This window comes from Rhododendron vialii, chromosome 3a, assembly GCF_030253575.1.
Source record: "Rhododendron vialii isolate Sample 1 chromosome 3a, ASM3025357v1".
NCBI classification, from domain to species: Eukaryota; Viridiplantae; Streptophyta; class Magnoliopsida; order Ericales; family Ericaceae; genus Rhododendron; species Rhododendron vialii.
Window position 1 is genome coordinate 317,443 of NC_080559.1, and position 19,723 is coordinate 337,165.

At 37.5% G+C, this 19,723-nt stretch overlaps 3 protein-coding genes across 5 annotated transcripts; 2 read left to right on the forward strand and 1 right to left on the reverse strand.

Moving 5' to 3' along the window:
* Positions 1-157: 157 nt before the first annotated feature.
* On the reverse strand, positions 158-2,469 carry LOC131318828 (pentatricopeptide repeat-containing protein At1g20230-like). Its single transcript, XM_058348821.1, has one exon. The coding sequence runs from the start codon at positions 2,297-2,299 to the stop codon at positions 554-556; it is 1,746 nt and encodes a 581-aa protein (XP_058204804.1). The 5' UTR covers positions 2,300-2,469; the 3' UTR covers positions 158-553.
* Positions 2,470-6,586: 4,117 nt separating this feature from the next.
* On the forward strand, positions 6,587-12,356 carry LOC131318829 (histone-lysine N-methyltransferase ATXR4-like). Of its 3 annotated transcripts, none has more exons than XM_058348823.1 (7): positions 6,587-6,991; positions 8,267-8,322; positions 9,464-9,590; positions 9,718-9,787; positions 9,905-10,090; positions 10,944-11,015; positions 12,031-12,356. In XM_058348823.1, exons 1-7 carry the CDS (start codon positions 6,614-6,616, stop codon positions 12,147-12,149), a joined length of 1,008 nt encoding a protein of 335 aa, XP_058204806.1. In that variant the 5' UTR covers positions 6,587-6,613; the 3' UTR covers positions 12,150-12,356. The 3 variants fall into 3 exon arrangements, with proteins under 3 accessions (XP_058204806.1, XP_058204805.1, XP_058204807.1); XM_058348822.1 differs by lacking the exon at positions 12,031-12,356 and adding an exon at positions 11,872-12,024; XM_058348824.1 differs by lacking the exon at positions 12,031-12,356 and adding an exon at positions 11,888-11,991.
* A 2,575-nt stretch (positions 12,357-14,931) lies between these two features.
* LOC131318831 (lipid phosphate phosphatase delta) lies at positions 14,932-19,150 on the forward strand. The gene is made up of 8 exons (XM_058348825.1): positions 14,932-15,187; positions 15,376-15,471; positions 15,565-15,639; positions 15,728-15,858; positions 16,349-16,452; positions 16,546-16,674; positions 17,475-17,590; positions 18,539-19,150. The coding sequence occupies exons 1-8, from the start codon at positions 15,026-15,028 to the stop codon at positions 18,944-18,946; spliced, it is 1,221 nt and encodes a 406-aa protein (XP_058204808.1). The 5' UTR covers positions 14,932-15,025; the 3' UTR covers positions 18,947-19,150.
* Positions 19,151-19,723: the final 573 nt, after the last annotated feature.

Below are 19,723 nucleotides of genomic sequence, written 5' to 3' on the forward strand. Positions count from 1 at the left end.
GTTGAAAATCAAAATTTTATTGTGTTTTGAAAATAGTGTGGAAGTAAGATTCTCGCTAATCTGTGTTTTCTAAAAGACTAGTTTTGAGAGAAAACTAAACGCATGAGGAAGTTAGACGTGATTATTTTTTCTGTTGGTTAAATGAACACATAGAAGATGCATGAAAGTCAAGACATTTTTTATACTTTATTTTCTTTACCAGCTTGGCCTTGGGATTTTCTTATCGACAAGGAACATAAACAGAAGCGTTTCTCTTTCATTTATTGTGCAGACTTTAGTTTATCCACATTTTGAGGATAATCAGCTTGAACCGATGATTTTCATCATCACTGGGTGTCAAGGTGACACTCTACTGTTGAGTTATGTACATTCCTATCCCTTCTCTACCTCCATTGAGAGACTGAGATGACGAATCATAAGGTTGAGAAACTCAATGTCACAACATGGACAGGGTGAGCATCTGAAGGGTTGCTTCACCAAAGGAGACTACACACCGACCAGGGCAATCACTGACTGCAACGTAATGTTACAATCGATGGAATTTTGTTTCATTCTACTCATGCGGGCAGGTCATATGAGATGTAAAGTGTCTTTGAGATAAAAGCATGTGTGCTTTGGGTTTGACGTCAATCCAACTGCAACCTGGGTCCTTTCTCAAACCTATCTTACTCATCATATCCCTCACTCCATTAACTTCACGCCATTTGCCTTTAGAAGCATATATGTTGGACAGAAGAATGTAGTTCCCAGGATTTGTAGGCTCTAATTTGAACAATTGTTTGGCGGCAATCTCACCCAATGTCATGTTATTGTGAACCCTACAAAAATTCAGTAAAGCTCCCCAAACACAACCATCGGGCTCAAATGGCATTTTCTTGATCATAGAATAAGCCTCTTCTAGCTTCCCAGCACGACCTAGAAGGCTCACCATACAAGTATAATGTTCCACCCCAGGTTCAATTCCATGCTCTTTGGACATGCCGTTGAAGTAGCACTGCCCTTCTTCTGTTAAGCCACTTTGGCTACAAGCAGATAATATACCAGTGAAACTAACCAAGTCGGGCTTCTGCCCGCTCCTATGCAGCAAATGAAAGATCTCAATAGCTTCCTCAGCTTTTCCATGCATCGCATACCCGCCCAATATTGCATTCCAACTAACCAAATTTTTAGTAGGCATCCTGTCAAAACAAAGACGAGATATTTTGATCCTTCCACATTTAGCATACATGTCAACTAATGCGCTGCCCACGTATACATCATCAGAGATCCCACTCCTGATAGAGAAACCATGAGCAGCCTTCCCATGTATCAATGTTGCAGTGTTTCCAAAAGCTGGTAAAAGGCAAGGGATTGTTATCGAGTTTGGCTTCACTCCAGCAATCTGCATCTCTCTGAATAGGTCCAAAGCCTCCATGTCTTTGCCATTTTGAGAACAAGCAGCGATCACTGACGTCCAAGATACGACGTTCAAGTCCACCCCTTTGTCCTTGAATTGCCTAAATACCATCAATGCCTCATCCACAAGGCCGTTTCTCGAAAGCCCGCTAACCAGTGCACTGCAAGCGCCCACATCCAATGCATCCATTTCATCAAATACTTGTGACATTTGCGAACTACACCCACACTTCCCATACATATCTATAAGGGCACTAACAATGCATTTGTCCGATACAGTTCCCATCTTGATCACATACCCATGAATTTGATTACCCAAAATCAAATCCTCCAAGTCCCCCACTGCAGGAAGAACACTTGATATACCAGTCCCATTATGCTTTAAACCACGTGAATGCATCTTTCGAAACATCGACACTGATTCTGAGTAATACCCACTTTGATTGAATCCCGCGATCAACCCATTACAACAAACTATGTTTGGTTCGATCCTTTTATTCTCCATGTCCTCAAAGACCTCATTTGCCTCGCTTACATGTCCAAGTCGAGCATACCCTGCGACTAAAGCACTCCAAGAAACCACATCTGGTTCAGACATTGCATCGAGTAGTTTGCGGGCATCCTTTAATTGACTGCATTTGACATACATATGAACCAAGGATGACTGAACAAATGGATCTGAATCTGACCCGGATACGGACGCAATGGCATGAACCTGTCGTCCAGCTTTGATGTTGGATAGAGCAGTGCATGCCTTGACGACTGTGGGGAGGAGAAAGGCATCGGGGACATGCCCTTGATATAGCAGTTGTGAAAACAAACTCAGGACTTGCTTGAAGTTATTGAGTTTCGAACAAGCATAGATGAGGGAGTGAATAGAGGAAGAGGACGAGGGCATTTGCATCAGCTAAACAGAGGTGAGTGAAAGGAGCTTGGTCACATATAAGGACCCCCTCGCTGCTTTATCGCACCTTCAGACGAAAAGAATACAGCAGCTGCTGCTTTTGCGCATTTGGTTAAATACCAGGAGTAGTTTTTGTTGCTCATTTTTCTATACCTGGACAGTGTTTTTTTATTTTTTTCTTTCTCTTCTCTCTAATATCGGGTGTTACTTGCCTCAATTAGTTTTGAAATTATAAAGTTACCGACTATGAAAACGTCCAATAGCATGATTTTTTTAGGTGGGATCATATTTACAATCTTTGAAGGATAAGTCTCTTACTTGTTGTCATGCTTCCACTCAACCAACTCCGGTTTACGTAGACAATCTTAAGATTTTTATAGGGCTATAGCTTCATGCACAGGATAGGAATATTGTTTTTTGTTAAAAAATAAAACGTTTTTCTGCAAAAAGGTTTTTTACTTACTTATGGTCACCCTTAAACTCGTTGAATTAATTCGGAAAAGTCAACAGAAATGTATCACAATCTCTGTACCTAGACAAATTAAGGAGATCAGGATTCAATGAGTGAAAGGATGACCAAGAAGCAGCTAAGAAACAGAAGCACACGATTTCCTAATCCCTTGTAATAGGTGTCCTAAAATATGCATGAAAGTCTAAGGGTCGCATATAAATAAGTTCATTACGCATATTACATTGACCAGCAGACATTCCATGTTTGCAATTTTACTTTAGATTTCTCCGTGTGAAGGGATCAGTCGGCAACATTTAGAATCTTGGCGTCATGAGTATGGTATTGTCTACCGCTTTTTCCTAGTGAGAGATGTAATTTCCCTGAGAAATTAAACAAATAATATGAGAATTGGGTTTAATTACTTACATCCCTAGTGGTTCGCTCAATGCTAAGTCAGCATGGAATGCTTTCAGAGACCCTGCTCCCTTGGTTCCTTGGGCTAGGGATTATGAGGTTCACACATTACGTGCCAAGATGGGCTATCATATACTGTAATTAGAATGGATGTCAATCTTGTAGAGTTGGGGTATTATTTTTTGGTAACCAAGTTGGGGTATTATTACCCCGGATGTTGGAGGATGTATTTGGTGTGGAATGTGTAATGAGAGCCATGCATGATCACCTATATACTACAGAAGAATGGCTTGTATTTTCCATTTGCTAGCTCCTTCTCAGATAGAGTCAGGCTTTCCTTTCTACAGACTACAGAAGAATGGCTTGTATATATAGAGTCCCCTCTCACTCTGCCAGAGGAAGTACTTGATTGGGCTCTACAAGATAGTGAGGGAAGAAGATGAAGCACGCCATCTTCAGATAGTAAATGGCTGCAATTCTTTATAACCTGCCTGTCAAAAAATTTCTTCATAACCTGTGGATTGAAAGAAATTAAAGACTTGGTTTCACAATAAAAGCCTTAAAGTTTTTGCAGAACAAAGTTTGAGATGAGGGCTTGTATCAGTTCCTTTGCGTCTCAGCTAATCTCTCTCTCTCTCTCTCTCTCTCTCTCTCTCTCTCTCTCTCTCTCTCTCTCTCCTATTGTGTTTTCTGGGCCATGAATTGAAGGCCATAGTTTCTTGCTCGAGTAGTGTTTGGTTTTTGTAAGAATTATTCCAGTTTAGCAGGTACTGTTGCTTTGCCAGAACTGCCGTGATTGCTGTTAAGTGTTTGTTTCAACTTGGAGTCCAATTGCTAAGATATATAGTGTTCAAACCAACTGCTGTGATTCCAAACAAACTGATAGCGTTTCATTATGGTTCCTAGTGCCCGTCGATTGAACTGCTATAAACAATGTATACTTGTATACAAGTACGGAGAGAGAGAGAGAGGGGGAAGGGGGGACGAAGAAACCGTGCGCACTGCGCAACCTCGCGTCTTGATGTATGCTTTTTGCCAAAATCACGTCGGGGGATAACGCTTTCAAAAAGAATGCAAAAACGTCCATTAGCGCGGGTTTTCAAAGTGCGAGTTTTGTGTTGAATAGACTTCGCATCTTCAATCTGCGAAGTGTTGAGAAGAAGGCTTCTCCGCCGTTTTCAAACTTATTTTGGGATTTCTTTAATAATCCAATTCGTCCACATTGTAGATGTTGTCAATTAAAATAGTTGGAAAGGATATAAAATCAATCAGATACCCAATGGCACTTCATCAGAGATCATATGTTCTTACAAAAAGGGGGGGAAAATAAGCTGGGCGCAGTGGATTAAACTTGAGTAGACTTTTTTTCGTTCAAATAACAGGCTTTTAGGCGGATCAAAAAAAATAACAGGCTTTTAGTCGTGTGAGTCCTGTCAGTCGTTTTTGGAAAATTTCAACTTATTTTGGAATCCATTTGATGATCCGATTTGTCCACATTGTAGATATTGTTAATTATTATAACAAAAGAAAAAATCAAGTCAATCGGATACCTTCTTATACTTAATCGGAGAACATAGGTACTGGAAACAAATGACAAAATGTTGTCTGGGCACACCGGATTAAAACTTGAAAAGGCTTTATACTAGTAATAGTAATATTTGTTCAAATGCTTTTGGCCGGTAAATTGCTAATCCCCCTGACACATCCCCCGGCCCTACCTCCCTTTTCCCATTATACCCCCGCCTCTCTCTCTCTCTCTCTCTTTTCTTTCTTTCTTTTTTTACCGTTTGTTTCTTCTTCTTTTTTTTTTCTTTTCTTTTCAGTTTCGTTTTTTTTTCAATTTCGTTTTTTTTTTCATTTTATTTCCTTTTCTTTCTTTTCAGTTTGAATTTTTTTTTTCTCTTTAATAATAGGTTCAAGTCTAATTCTAGGCTTTGTAAAGTAATTGAGAGAAAAAAAAGTGTTTCAATTGATCATGTTTATCCGACTGTTTTATTTTTATTTTTTTGTCCTTTATAGATTAAAAAATATAGTTACTAAAATAAGTGTTTCAATTTTCAATCCGTTTGAACCGGCGCAAAGTTGTTATTTTTCTGATCATTTCATCCTAAATGGTCCTAATAAATTTGTGACTTCAAGGCCTTTCAATGGACACCCTAAGAGAGTTTTGAAACTAAATAATAAGTCTTAGGGTATTTGTTGAAAGGCTTTAAACCAAAAAATTCATTATGACCATTTAAAATAAAATAATAAAAAAAACGATCCTTGCTCTGATTTAACTGAATTGAAAATTAAAGCACTTAATTCTTCAATTATATTTTTAAATATACAAAGGGTGTATTTATAGAAATTAAATAAATGAGGTATAAGTAAATAAAAAATTAAATTAAGGATCAAAAAAAAAATTCTCTCTCCTCCTCGCTTCAGTTCCTGTCTCCTCTTTTCAGGTTATGCATATTTTTTAAAAAGGTGTTCTGGAACAGAGTCCACTCTCCAATCTTCATAGACTGTTTTAGACAGTTTGTAAGTTTGAACTAATGGTCATAATTAATTTTTTTGAACCAACGGGCAACTTTGAACCAATGTTTAATTTTTTTAACTTTTTAGACAGTTTATATATTTAAAAATATAGTTAAAAAATTAAGTGTTTCAAATTTTAATATATTTAAACCGGTGGAAAGATTTTATTTTTTTAATCATTTTATCCTAGATGGTCATAATTAAATTTTGACCCTAGAACTCTCATTGAATAGCCTTAAGAAAGTCTTAGAATCAAATATCTATTAGGGCTAATCAATGAGAGCTACAAAGTTAAAATTTAATTATGATCATTTAGGATAAAATAATCAGAAAATTAAAATCTTTCTACCGGTTCAAACGGATTGAAATTTGGAACACTTAATTTTTTTAACCTTTTCAAACAGTTTATATATTTAAAAATATAGTTAAAAAATTAAGTGTTCCAAATTTCAATCCGTTTGAACCAGTGGAAAGATTTTAGTTTCCTAATCATTCTATCCTAAATGGCCATAATTAAATTTTGACTTTGGGGCTCTCGTTGATTAGCCCTAAGAGATATTTGATTCTATGAGTTCAAAAATTCATTATGACCATTAAAGATAAAATGATAAAGAAAACAAGATCTTTCCACCAATTCAACCGGATTGAAAATTGGAACACTAAAATAATTTTAAATAAATAAAAAAGAAAAAAGATAGAGGAACCGGAAAGAAAAGGAAAAAAAAAGAAAGAAAGAAGAAACTGGAAAGAAGGAAGGAAAGAAAGAAAGAAAGGAAGAAAAGGAAGAGAGAGAGAGAGAGAGAGGGGGAGAGAGGGGGTAATTTCGGGAAAGGGAGGTGGGGCCGGGGAGGGGGGTGTGTCAGGGGGGGGGTGGGGGGGGGGGGAGTAGCAGCGCCCTTTTGGCCGTGGTCAGAGAGACGTGTGATAAGATGTTCCAATTAGTCCGTTATGGCCGTTGGAAATCCCCGCTCAAAAACCTGAAGAAATCTCAATCAAACCTGCTCTTGGGTTTCTACATCTCCTCCACCACCACCACCACCACAGCTCACAATGAGTCGAATCCGAGTCGATCTTCACCACCTCCAATCCGGGTTTCGCTCACTGAGTCAGCCGGTAGAGGTGTGTTCGCGACTCGGGCGATCGGGGCTGGTGAGCTCATCCACACGGCCAAACCCATTGTCTCTCACCCTTCTCTATCTTCAACCACCAGTGTTTGCTATTTGTGCCTCAAAAGTCTCAGAAACAGAATCACGTCTGAAGCTCAGTGTGTCTCATTTTGCAGTCAAGAGTGTGAGGAACAATCTATGGTATATATGCCTACCAAGTGTTTGACATTTGGCTTCTGAAGGAATTCGATTTTTGTGCTATGTTTTTTGTCAAGTTTTCTGGGAAATTGAGGTTCATGGGACTTCGAACTTCATGGACCAATGCCAAAGTTTTTGTTGATCAAGCTACAGAAACTTAATTCATTCCATTAATTATGCAAAGCATGATTATGAGAGTCCTTTAAAGAAGGTCTTACAGATAGAGTTAAGGACCTTGATTAATTGTTAAGATAATTCCTGAATAACAAAGAAATCTACTTTGTAATATCATTATCTAATTCTTCTTGTTCTCCATCTATAATCAATTGCATTTTTGTTTGCTTTTGGTGCCGGTTATCATTCTTTGGTTCAACTATTGGTTCTTAGGGGAAAAAAAAAAAACTTTCATTTAACCCCATTTCGGAACTCCTTCCATTTGATTGGTTCATGCTTCAATCTCTATTTTCTATTTCCTTGGTGAATATGGTCCTTGAGTAAAAGATACTATCTTTCCAAACACCCGCTAAGTCGCCAAACCATACTATTATGTAGAGTAACGGAAGAAAGGCATTTCCTGCTCTATGTTCCCTGTTAATAAAGTTCATTTGGTCATGGTCTAGTATTTTACATGGTACTTCTACTTGCATACGTAGTATGCCTAACTGTTTTTAACTGGGTTACATTGTTTGCCGTGTATATGAGGCCCCGTTCCGGAAACGGAAATAAGTACTTATTTTTTAAGAAGGCAATTTCAAGCTCAAAAATCATGTGTTTACGTAAATAATTTTCCTATCAATATGGATTTTGTTTGATAGATCTCATTGAGATCTTTTATACGGTGAAAAAAAAATTGAAAAATAATTTTTCATTTATATTATTTTTGAGTTTGAAAATGTGAAATAAGTACTTATTTTTTAAGAAGGTGTTCTGGAACGGAGCCGTCATATACCTTATTGTTGGCCTTATCCTTTAATCTGTTTTCTTGATCAAAGCCATCCTTTATGGATTAAGTCAGTTTACAAATTTTTTCATTTGATTTTGTCTAGAGCACATATAAAGCATAGCTTGATGCTAAACATATGTTTTATGGGCGTATTCCAGCGGTACCTGCTTTTTTTGGGGGGTTTTACCGTACCAACATTCCTATAACATACTGGCATCCGTACCACTACCTGTGCACATGCTTCATTGGATTTAATCCATGATGGTTGGGATTAAATAAGTTTCTCTTACCTCCCATTTCAAACAATTTTCACTTTTACTTTTTCATGGTTTTAGGTGTTTTACGAAGTTGAGAAACAAGCTGATTGGTCAGCCTACAGGGAGTACTGCTGGTAGGGAAGTTACTTAAAACCTTAACTTACACATATTCATATTGTTGAGGATCTTGTGTTGCATTAGTTTTGAAGTGTTTATGTGATATTTTTTCTTGCGTTCACTACCGTCTCCTAGTTTTCTTCCCTAAATTTAGACATGGAACTAAATGCCAGTTTTAGAATCCTACTCCAGAAGTTATGCTCTTTAAGTCTTAAGAAGAAGCTGTAGCTTTCTGCCATGGTTTTTTTTTTTTTTTTCCTTTTGGAGAATTGTGCATATAGTACCTGGGAAATGATTCATTCGTGTATGGTGACCCTATTGCTTCACTGTTTGGTCGAAGAGTTACGACCAATTAGTTAGCTGGTTAAGAAATTTGTGGTTCTTGTAATCATCGTGAACTCTCGTAGTGCTAGTTTTGCATACACGAATTGATAGTTTTATTATTAACTTTTGTGGTGTGCAACCAAAGGTTTCGTTAATAAAAAAGAGCAGAATCTTGGGAGTTAAATCCACTTCCCTAAAGGGCTAGCTTCCTGAACACCTACTTTCAAGTTGGCAACTAAAAATTTTACCTACCTGAAAAGTTATATACTACATGCATATGCATGTGTCCATCTGAAAATGGATTTATGAGCAAGGGAGCGATTTTGAAAATTTTATTGTCTGAGCAAGGGGGCACTTGGCCAGAATTTACCCCAAAGTCTGAATCTTTTGTAATTATGCCCAGCCCCTTTCACTGAATCCATCATCAAATTCAGTATCTGTTATTATTTGGAGCTACACCTTCCATACTTGATCACCTTAATAACTCTGAGTACTTTGCTCTACACTATCTCTAATTAGTTTATTCTGTACTGTACCCAAATCACCTTCAATAACTCTAATTTCGCCAAAGTTATTGCTATCTCACTGAAACTGAACTGTAATGGCTTGAACTTGCATCAGTTGGTCTATTAAGTGAATACCAGGTCAGAGATCTGTGTCAAACATGTTTTCCAATGCTCTGATGATCAGGCTAGTAATATTTACGAGAACAGTTTTTTGTAGTTTCGTTGTCAGAGATCTGAGATGCAATGATATTCCTTTGTGCTGCTGGATATTTTTCTACCTAAGCAATAAATATCTTATGCTATCTCTCCCAAACATCTCTTTCTAAAGCACTCAGGGTTTGAAGTATCCACTCCTTGCGAAGAGGTTGGCTTGTATGGTTATGTCCGGTGTAGCTAATGCAGAGAGTCTTGACATACTTCAACCTGCTATTTTATCTCCCGAGATGATCTTACAGGTATGAGTTGTAAAATAATGATGACATCTCACATCAGCATGATGAAGTATGAGAAATGGTTTTGTCTTCAGACTCTTCACATGTTCCCTTCATTGTCCCTATGGACATGTAAAATGATGATTCCCAGATGGAAAAGGAGTTTACACTATTAAGGAGTGCCTTTAAAGAAGCAAATGTCACAGATGAACAGATGGCATGTATCCTTTGTGTGTGTCAAAGGTTCATACTTGGTTTTTTGTTGAGTGATTTCTTATTCACCTTCTCCATGCCTAAAATTCTTGAGTTTGAAACATCGGTTATCTTTGACTTGATAGTTCTCACCAAGCAATGGTACGTTGGTGTGCTAGCACGTATTCGAATTAATGCGTTTCGCATAGAATTGGCTGGAGGCTTGTATGACTATCAAGATCTTCTTTCATCAGCGGCAGCATTGGTAGAGGCTGAAGCTGCTATCGGAAATGCTGTTTATATGCTTCCGTCATTCTATAATCATGATTGTGGTAAGCTTTTTCTCTTCTCCTCATGCATAAAGTATAGGCTGCTTGTAAGGGTCCCAAGTTATATTGCTTCAGTTCCCTTAGTTTATGTATCTCCTTATCACAGAGCACACTTTGTTGGGGAGTTCCTGTGGAGTTTCATAGTGAATCCTTTCTAGTTTGATGGGAGTCATTTGCCAAAATGTTTAACTACGTTCCGTATTGGACACCTTATCACAAGATAAAGGATGTGAAATAGATTCACTTCCAGTTAAATCCAGACCAGATGAAAAGTCATCTACCAACTCCTAAGTACAATCTGTGTCCTCTGTTTTTTTTTCAACCAAAAGGGGTGTGTAGTGTGCCACTTTTTGGGAACACAATATGCCTTGTTAGGCCTTTGTAGGTCATTTAGATTGTGTAGTTTAATTCGTGATAGCTAGAACTGTTTGATTGTTGACCAAGTTCCTGAAGACATGTTGGCTGGGTCCTATGGTTGCGTCAAATCATTCTGCCATGATCCAGGCCCAACGAGAAGTTGCTTCAGGAAGAGAGAGTTTTTTTTTTTATAAATGAAAGGATGTTTTTGCTTGTCATTTGATTCATAGAGGACAATACATTGGTGCGGGAACACTCGAATCTGAAAAGAAATGATTGATGTAACGGATTTTGTAATTGTTTGGTTTGATATGCATTGTTAGTCCATTTCCTAGCAACCTAAGATTTTTTGGCTATTGGAATCTTACTATGGTATCGGATTCCAGAGGTTGCAGGTTCACGTCTTGTTATTACTGTATGTTTTTTTCTCATTGGTACTCGCTGCTGAATTCCAGTGGTACTCGTATTCTTTGTATCCCGCTTGTTATTCTCCTTGCAGATCCAAATGCACACATTGTTTGGATTGAAAATTCAGATGCAAGAGTGAAGGCTCTCCGCGATATTGAAGCAGGTTTATTTCTTGTGGCTTCTTTAATTCTGTTTTGAAAATATTGGGCTGATTTTCTTAGCACAAAAAGATGTCAAATTATAACAAAGAAATAACAAAAACCCATTAAGTAGTCTAAATACTCTATTTTTGCCCTAACAATATAAGCAACTGCAACATTCGCTCCCATAAGGCCATAATAATTCATAAAGTTGCTTCATCATCCTGTCTGTGGAGCATGATTCTGCATGAATATGTACTTGTTCACCTATACACTCATCAACTTTTCTATCCTCTTGATATTGCTTTCTCGAACATGATGGCTGTTTTATTTCCTTCCTCATATACGAAGCTTCTTATTGCATTGAAGAGGTGATTGTATAACTCTTTTGGGTCCCGTCTATATTGGGCTTTGTCCCTGCTTTAAGCGGCCTCCCCTCCAGTGGATAGTGGGATTGGTTCCCCATGAATTAGTTGAGTTGCGTGTAAGCTTCCCCGGACACCTCGAGTTATCAGAAAAATTCTAATAACTGCAGTCATATTATGGTTTTTCAAATTTAAGTTGTGGGTTGAGATGCAACAGGTACTTCTGTGCTTGGACGGGATACTTAGGTTTGCCTTGAAACGAGATCAAACATTTATTTATTGATAAGTTGCTCAATGAGGAAACATTAACTACAAGTCATTTCCATCATTATCGAGCAAGTGCCTTACTTGAGATCTATCTAGGACAATATAGCAACTCTTAAAACGACAGGTTCTGAAAAAACGCAGGAAATAATTCCCTTTGCCAGTGAACCTTAAGTTTTGCTTTAGTCTTAAGTATTCTCCTTCCTTCTTCTACTCATTGATCATTGGGACCTTTGAAAAGTTAATGCAGAGTTTATTTCTTTTAGCTGCAACTGGGAAAAAATGTGTGCTACCAGTGATACATATGAGTTCCTCGTGTTGGACAAAAAATGGGGAAAAAGGACATTATCTCTGAAATGTTCATTAAAGATCTTGTCCAATGTAAGATGAAGATTTTTTTGGGCTGCAGATGAAGAGCTGCGGATCTGCTATATTGATGCTAGTATGGACCATGACGCCCGCCAAACACTCCTTTATGAAGGTTTTGGGTTTAGATGTCAATGCCTTCGGTGTTTGTCGGGTGATTGAAGAGCTATATCATCACTATAATCTGTACGGGCCGAACCGTCCAAGTTCCTTTCTCTGTCAGCTTTTAACTACTCTTGTACAAGTTGGAATTAGGCCATGAAATTAGGGTTTTATTGAGAATATCCATTTGTGTTTTTCACCAACCAGTGATGGGGATTGTTGTTACTAATTTAATATTTTACATTTATATATTATTTAATTGGTCATTGAGATGACATTTGTCACCTACGTGTGATTTTAGGTGGGCTCCTAAAGAGAGTTTTCCCCAAGTAAAAAGTAATAACTGTGAGACTTGGTGAAATCCTGACTTTGTCTCCTATTTTTTCTCTTAACAAATCAAACCACTATCCAGGATACTCTTATACTACTTGCAAAGTAATAGGATTGATTTGTTACTATTACTGCCTATATATATTCGGTGGTTTACTAAAGGAAAGTAGAACTCTTATTTCTCTCTTAATTCTTTTAATGGTTGACACTATTTTGTACCAAAAATGCTACGAGCACAACCGTTATGTTGGTTGTGTGCATAATTCTGGCCGTCCTTAAAAAAAAAAAAAAACTCTTCCAGGGAAAAGTTTAACTTTTCCGGGGAAGAGTTTGAGTGAATCTTGGCCATTTATTACAGTAATGGACGGCTAGAGATTGGTTGTGTGTTGTGTTTTACAAAACCGTCGTGTGTAGCACTTTTGTGTTTGTACCTAGCTAATATTCTCCTCCTTTGATCAGAGAGCAATTTCCATAAAGCTACAATTCGTCTTCCTTTTAATTCTCTATTTTTGAGGTTGAATGCCATTTATTATTTCGAGTGTCGGAAAATTATTGGTTCGTGAGTTTGCTTCAATGCACAGAAGAAAACTTGAAGGTTGATGTATCTTGGGGAAGGAGCACCATTCAATCCTGTGCAAAGGAGAGAGCTATCACGTTCCCCAAGCACCATTCAACCCTGTGCAAGAGGGGATATATCGTTTCTTAAGAGAGTGCTATCACACGCCTTGATCGTCCCTGTTCTATTCCTTTCTCTATCTATTTGATTTAGTCAATTTGATGGATGAATATTATTTAGAATTATTACTCTATCAGAAATTCCTATTGCATATATTTTCTCCAACAATATGGTACCATTTCTACTTTTATTATATTTTTTTTCATAGTTTTGAAGCCATTTTTTTTTATCACACAATTGAAACGAAGATTTTAAAACTCCTTTATAAGCCAACAATTATTTGATCATCCATCATTTGATTACTATAGTGTGATGCCATAATCACCGCAACCAACAAAAAACACATTGGCCCAGGGCCCCATGTATATTAATTATGAATTATTTCATTGTTGGAATGATCTCTTTATTTTTACGTTGATGTCTCTTCTGTTTTCTTATTTTTGATCCAAAGTTGACGTCTCTTCTTTTCTTTTCGTTTCTTTTTATTTTTTATTATCCTCAATTGATGTGCCAGCTAGTATAATCCAGCCAATTGTAGCCATCAAATCCAAGACTAATTGCTATTTAAATACAAAAATGATATTCATAAGATTTGTGATGAAAGTTATGACACAATTGAAGCAGTCCATGTCGTAATGAGATTTATTTGCTGGCATAGTTTGAGCAATCCATTTCATAATCAATACTTCTATATCCTCTGCACGAGTCCATCGCATGTCTACCCTATAAAAATACAAAAAAAATATTTATAAATTTTAAAATATTATTTTATTGGACAAAAAAGTCAGCTCAATCACATATAACATATCAAAATGCGATTGTTACAAGACCCCGTAAAATAATATTTTAAAATTTATGAATATTTTTTTGTATTTTTGTAGAGTCCGGAGTGGGCCTCACGTAGGCGTGCGGTGGACCAAGCGATGAATTCGTGTGATGAGTGTAGACTTTAATGTTTCACAATAAGATTAGGGGAGTGATTTCGCCACTCATCTTTTTGTTAATGACACTCTCCTTTGTGTCTTGATTAAATGATTTGTTTTGTGAAAAAATGAGAATGACATTAAAAAGAAGGGAATGACAAAATCAATTCCCGAAGATTACTATTTTCTTATGTAAGTTTGTCACAACGGCATTAAATCTTTTTGCATTAAATTTCAGGGGGTGGGCGGGTGTGGTTCAGCCTTCAGGCTGATTTTTATTCATAGAGAGAAATTCAGGACTTCTTTTTATACGAATAATATAATAACAAAAGGATGGGGAAGAGGGAATATGAAAAGTTCAACGCGGTAGCATGACTGGGAGAAGGGAGACTCTTCTTCTGTTTGTCACTTTCTTCGTTAATTCACCTAAAAATTTTAGCACTCAATTGAATTGAGAGAAAGGGCAACGATGAGGACGTCCGGGTAGTACAACAACGCAATCGAAATGAAAGATTTGAAAACTTCTTTATAATAAGCCAGAAAGATTTCCCAAAGATCTTTGACCAATCTTCATAGTTTTGTGCCATGAACACCATAACCCACCAAAAAAGACATTCGGTCATTAATATCTTGGAATGAGACCTTTGTTTTTTGTATTGAGGATATTCTTTTTTTTTTTGGGTCAAACGGAATTTCGTATTGATGATATTCAGCCAGCTAAAATCCAGCCAATTAAGTGTAGCCGCCAAAATTATTCCCAATGTAAAAATACTACCCGACGTTCGTAAGGCTGGAAGTAGTAGGAGTACTATAGTATTAAAAGATTTAGTAAAAGAAAAAAGAAAAAAAAAAGAAAAAAAGAGAAAAACCTCCACCACTATTTCTCTGCACCTACCTAATAAAAGTCCAAGTCCACAATTCGCTTACTTTTCTTGGTCTGGGTTTTGTAATTGTTAATCTGATCCCTTCCTGGAGAGAGTGGGAGAGGGAGAGGGAGAGGGAGAGAAATGGGGAGCATACCCGGTTGGCAAGTGGGGCTCTTGTGTGGAATCGTTTCATGGATTGCTATTTCTTCAATTCTCAATTTGACTCAGAAAATTAGATCCTTGACCCAACCCTGGGTTTCTCGCCATGTAATCTCTGGCACTCCTATTGCCCTGCGGATCCAGGTTTGACTAATTCGATATACACACGTTCTTGTATATATAAATATGCCTACATATACACACGGGGTAAAAAAAAAAAAAACGACGCATTTCATCAGTTGTTATTGAATTATGGGGGTGTATTATTCCTTGGGCTTCTATTGATTATATTTGACATTTTTGGGAATTTCGGGCAACTGTTTTTTTTGCAGAAATATCATCATGGATCATTGGATGCTTTTTTCTCCGGATTGTCTTGTGTTGTGTCGGTGCCTTTCTACACTGCCTTTCTTCCCTTGCTCTTCTGGGTATGCCCTCCCTTCAATTGTGGTCATAATTGTTCAATCTTTTACCATCATTTTGTGAAATTTTCATCCTTTTCTCTTGGCAAATTTTTGTAGAGTGGACATGGAAAATTGGCCAGACAGATGACCCTGCTAATGGCATTTTGTGATTATTTAGGGAACACTGTAAAGGTATTTTCATTCTACATTGGGATATTCCAATAGTTGTGGAATTGACATGATCCTTAGCTCTGAATGGCGTTTATGTGTGTGATCATAGGATGTAGTATCAGCTCCAAGACCCAGTTGTCCACCTGTTAGGAGAGTGACTGCTACCGAAGATGAGAAAGAGAATGCAATGGAATATGGGATGCCTTCTTCCCACACTCTCAACACAGTTTGCTTATCTGGGTATTGGGATTTCTTCCTATTTCTTCATTCTGTGATTTTCATTCGGGGTTTGGCTGAGGCTACCAATATGGTGCTGATTGGTGGTTTGGTTAGGTGCATTTTCCAGAAGAATTGTTTCATGAACATGGTATTTTTTTTCTTATACAGTAGAAAAAGGGCATTGGTCTTCAAAATCAGTATATACTGTGTAAGATTCATTAAAGCTTACTTCTGGACCTCTGGTAGGCTAAAAAGTAGATAACAATGAATTCCCGAGGATTAATTTTCTAGACTATGGACAAACAACTTGTCTGGATATCTTTCGTTGTTTTCCTCTTTTATCGGCTTGATATCTTAGTTGTTACTAGTAGTTGACTATTGACAGTCATCAGTTTTAGGGGGTTCTTTTTTCAGTTTATGCACAGCTCTTCCTTCCACTTTGTGATACCATTCTTAGCCTTCTAATACACTGGAAGGATAACTAAATGAATCCCTCTTGGTTGTGATTCAGTTACCTTCTGCACTATATCGTTACGTACACACAAAGTACTGATGCCTCCATGCAGTTTGCTGGATTCGCCATAGTTTGCCTGTTTGTTGGCCTCATTGGCTTGGGTAACTTACAATTCTACCTTGCTTTGGCTTCTTTTCTAACTCTTTGGGTTTTTCTTTGTGGAAGTTTACACTGGAATTTGGTTCTCTTGTTAGGAAGAATTTACCTTGGGATGCACAGTTTGATTGACATCATCGCTGGTCTTGCTTTTGGATTGGCGATTCTGGCATTTTGGTTAACTTTTCATGAATATATCGACAATTTTGTTATCTCGGGGCAAAATGGTACGTGTAATTCTTCTCAGTATGCACAGTTCCAGACTTTACGCAAATGTTAAAATGTTGGCAGCAAACTTTCAACGGCTGAAGCATATTCGTAGCAGTAAACTGCTCTGTAGAAACCCAAAAGGGGCTTGACTTCTGAAAAATCTTGGTCAAAGCGAGCCATTGTCTCGTAGATTCAGACAATTGTTTAAAGGCCTAATCAGAACACCCCCCCCCCCCCCGAAAAAAAAAAAAAAAGAAGCTCTGTGCTTTAGGTTGACTACGGCTAAAGACCCTTTCTCTCAAGACAATGAATAAAATGTGTACTAGTCATTGCTTGGCAACAAGGTCAAATGGACGTATCTGATTTGTGCACACAACATGAACAAGCTTCCACAAACATTTAATCGTTGATTTCTAATTGAAAAGGGGTCCCCTTTTAAAGTGGAGAACAATTAGAAGTGGCAATATGCTGTAGAGGTGAAACAAGGTAGTTCTTAAAAGGTAAACAAATAGAATCATGCATAGCTGGACACACTTTGAAAAGAAAAATAGATGGATGACCTAAACGGCAAGGACTGGATCCCTGTGGACTGGACGGTATTAAAACAGAGAATTCACCTTTTTTGTGTCCTTTGATAGTTTGAGAAAGCTTCAAAATTCTAGGTCATAGAGAATAGCTATCTACGCAGAGGAAGAAAATATAATTTGGGAAGACTTTGACTATGTATATCAAAACAAGATGCTGCCCGTGCTGGTGTGAACCTGGTACCGTTCCGTGCTTTCTTTGTTTCTTACCATGCACACTATTTCTGTGGCAGTGACTTCGTTTTGGGCAGCTCTTAGCTTCTTGCTTCTGTTTGCTTACCCAACTCCTGAGATTCCAACTCCAAGCTTTGAGTATCACACAGCCTTTAATGGTGTTGCATTGGGAATTGTAAGCACAATGTTCTACTCCTCCTGTTTAATAGCAATAGTGATAGTTTCATTTCAGTCTTTCTTTTCTTTCACTTTATATTATTATTGGTAGGAAAAGGCAATTTAAGATTTTCATACCTATACCTTTGGACATTGGTTTGATAAGAAGAACGAAACTTAAGGAAATAATTCATGCAATTATGAGAGACATTAGAACTTGTAACATGCGATACTTTTTAGAACTCATAACTCAACTTTGATGATATAAGATGTCAAAAGTTTTGTAACACTATCCTAAGGCTATGAGGTCGTAGTTAGAGACACATTGGTAAATCAGGGACTAGACTATAGTTTTAGTAATTTGTTTAGTTATCAGGTAGCATGGGAAGGTATCTTTGAACTGTGAGGTTTTTCTTCCATGTAGATAGGGGAAATCTTATCTGACAAAAGTATTTCTTCCTCCATGTATTGGTTGCAGTTTGTTTTTCAATTTTGCTCCAGGGTTAGAATCCATGGAAAAGAAGTCCTTTAAATTACTCTTTAACTTAAACAATCAGAAGTTGAATGAGAGTTTTGCTATGCTAGTATAAAAGGAGAACTTGAAGTAACTTTTTTGTACATTTGCTCATTCTGTTAATTGAACCTCTGGTGCCTGTTTGAGTACCTTAAGCCCATTTATATCTAGGCATATTGGAAACCGGCAACTAGTCCAAAAGTTTATCAGGAAACTATGAAATCTAGTGTAAGGTATTTGTCAGTTGTAGCATCAAGATGTTCAATTCGTGGAGAAAAACAACAGGGAGGGTATGTAAAAGAAGTTGGTGTTAAATAGAAGGAAAGCCCAAAAGTAAAAGATGTCCATTATAATGTAATATAAACAGTTGTAATTACTTCAACCGACTTTTTTTTCGGACAAAGATCATTTCCGATTACACATTTTTATGAAGCAAAAGGATTTTTTATACAGGTAAGTGGCGTCCAGCAAACTTATCATCAGTTTCACCATGAAAATGTTGTACGCGTCTTTACCCCTCAACTCACACTCCCTGGCTTTGTGGGAAGAATACTAGTGGGAATCCCGACGATTCTAGTTGTGAAGTTCTGTAGCAAAGCTCTCGCAAAATGGAGTCTGCCTATTGTTGCAAACACCTTGGGACTCCCTATAAAATCAACCAGCTACATCCCAGCACTAACTGCTTCTAGTTCTGGTGAAAAGTCGGATGAAGTTAAACAGTCTGGTTATCTCCAAAAGTTGTTCTTCTCCCAGCCTGCATCATTTGATGTCGATACTGGTATTAGGCTTCTTCAGTATGCTGGTCTTGCTTGGTCTGTGGTAGATCTTGTTCCATCTCTTTTCTCTCACCTGAGTTTGTGAGGCATTGTAGCTCTCTCTCTCTCTCTCTCTCTCTCTCTCTCTCTCTCTCTCTCTCTCTCGGTTTTTTGACATTTTGTTTTCCTGTGGGAGATATGCAAGGGAAATATATTGTGAATTGATTTTGTAGGGATTATGGGGTAGATTCTTTATTAAAAACACATCCAGTATATGGTATATAAATTGATCCCCAGTGAAATTGAGTAATATTATGTTTTGAAATCAGTGAGAAATGGTGATATCATTCCAGATACAGTGATTAAACAGGATTTTGGGGTCCATTTGAATAGATGGGTTCCAAATGAAGCAAGTCGATATTGAATAGGAGTATGTTAGAGTCCGTTATCACAGGTATATCGGAAAGTAAGCATGATGAAAGCAAAGATGCCAACATACCAAGTGGAACCTCTTTTGTGCAGGAAGCAGGAACCTTGTTGGAAAGGTTTTAGGTTTTCTTGCGTAGTTGTAGTTGTTAGTTTGTACCAAAAAAAGGATCGGAGATGTATTTTATGAGGTTTCCTAGCATAAAGGGTAGCAAATAACTGCTGACATTGTCATCTCAAAACCATATTGAAGGGAGAAACAAGCCTACCATGGTCCTCTTATTCTTGCACAGCTGATTATTTAAGTTTCGATCGAGAAGAGTCAGTAGTTTATAGCTTAAACTGCAAAAGTAGTTGAATATCAAAGCAAAAGATAAACAAGTATCAACACTGAAGTACGTTTACATGCCACTATTGCTACCAAAGAAAAAGAACCTCCAGAGATTCCGTTTTCATT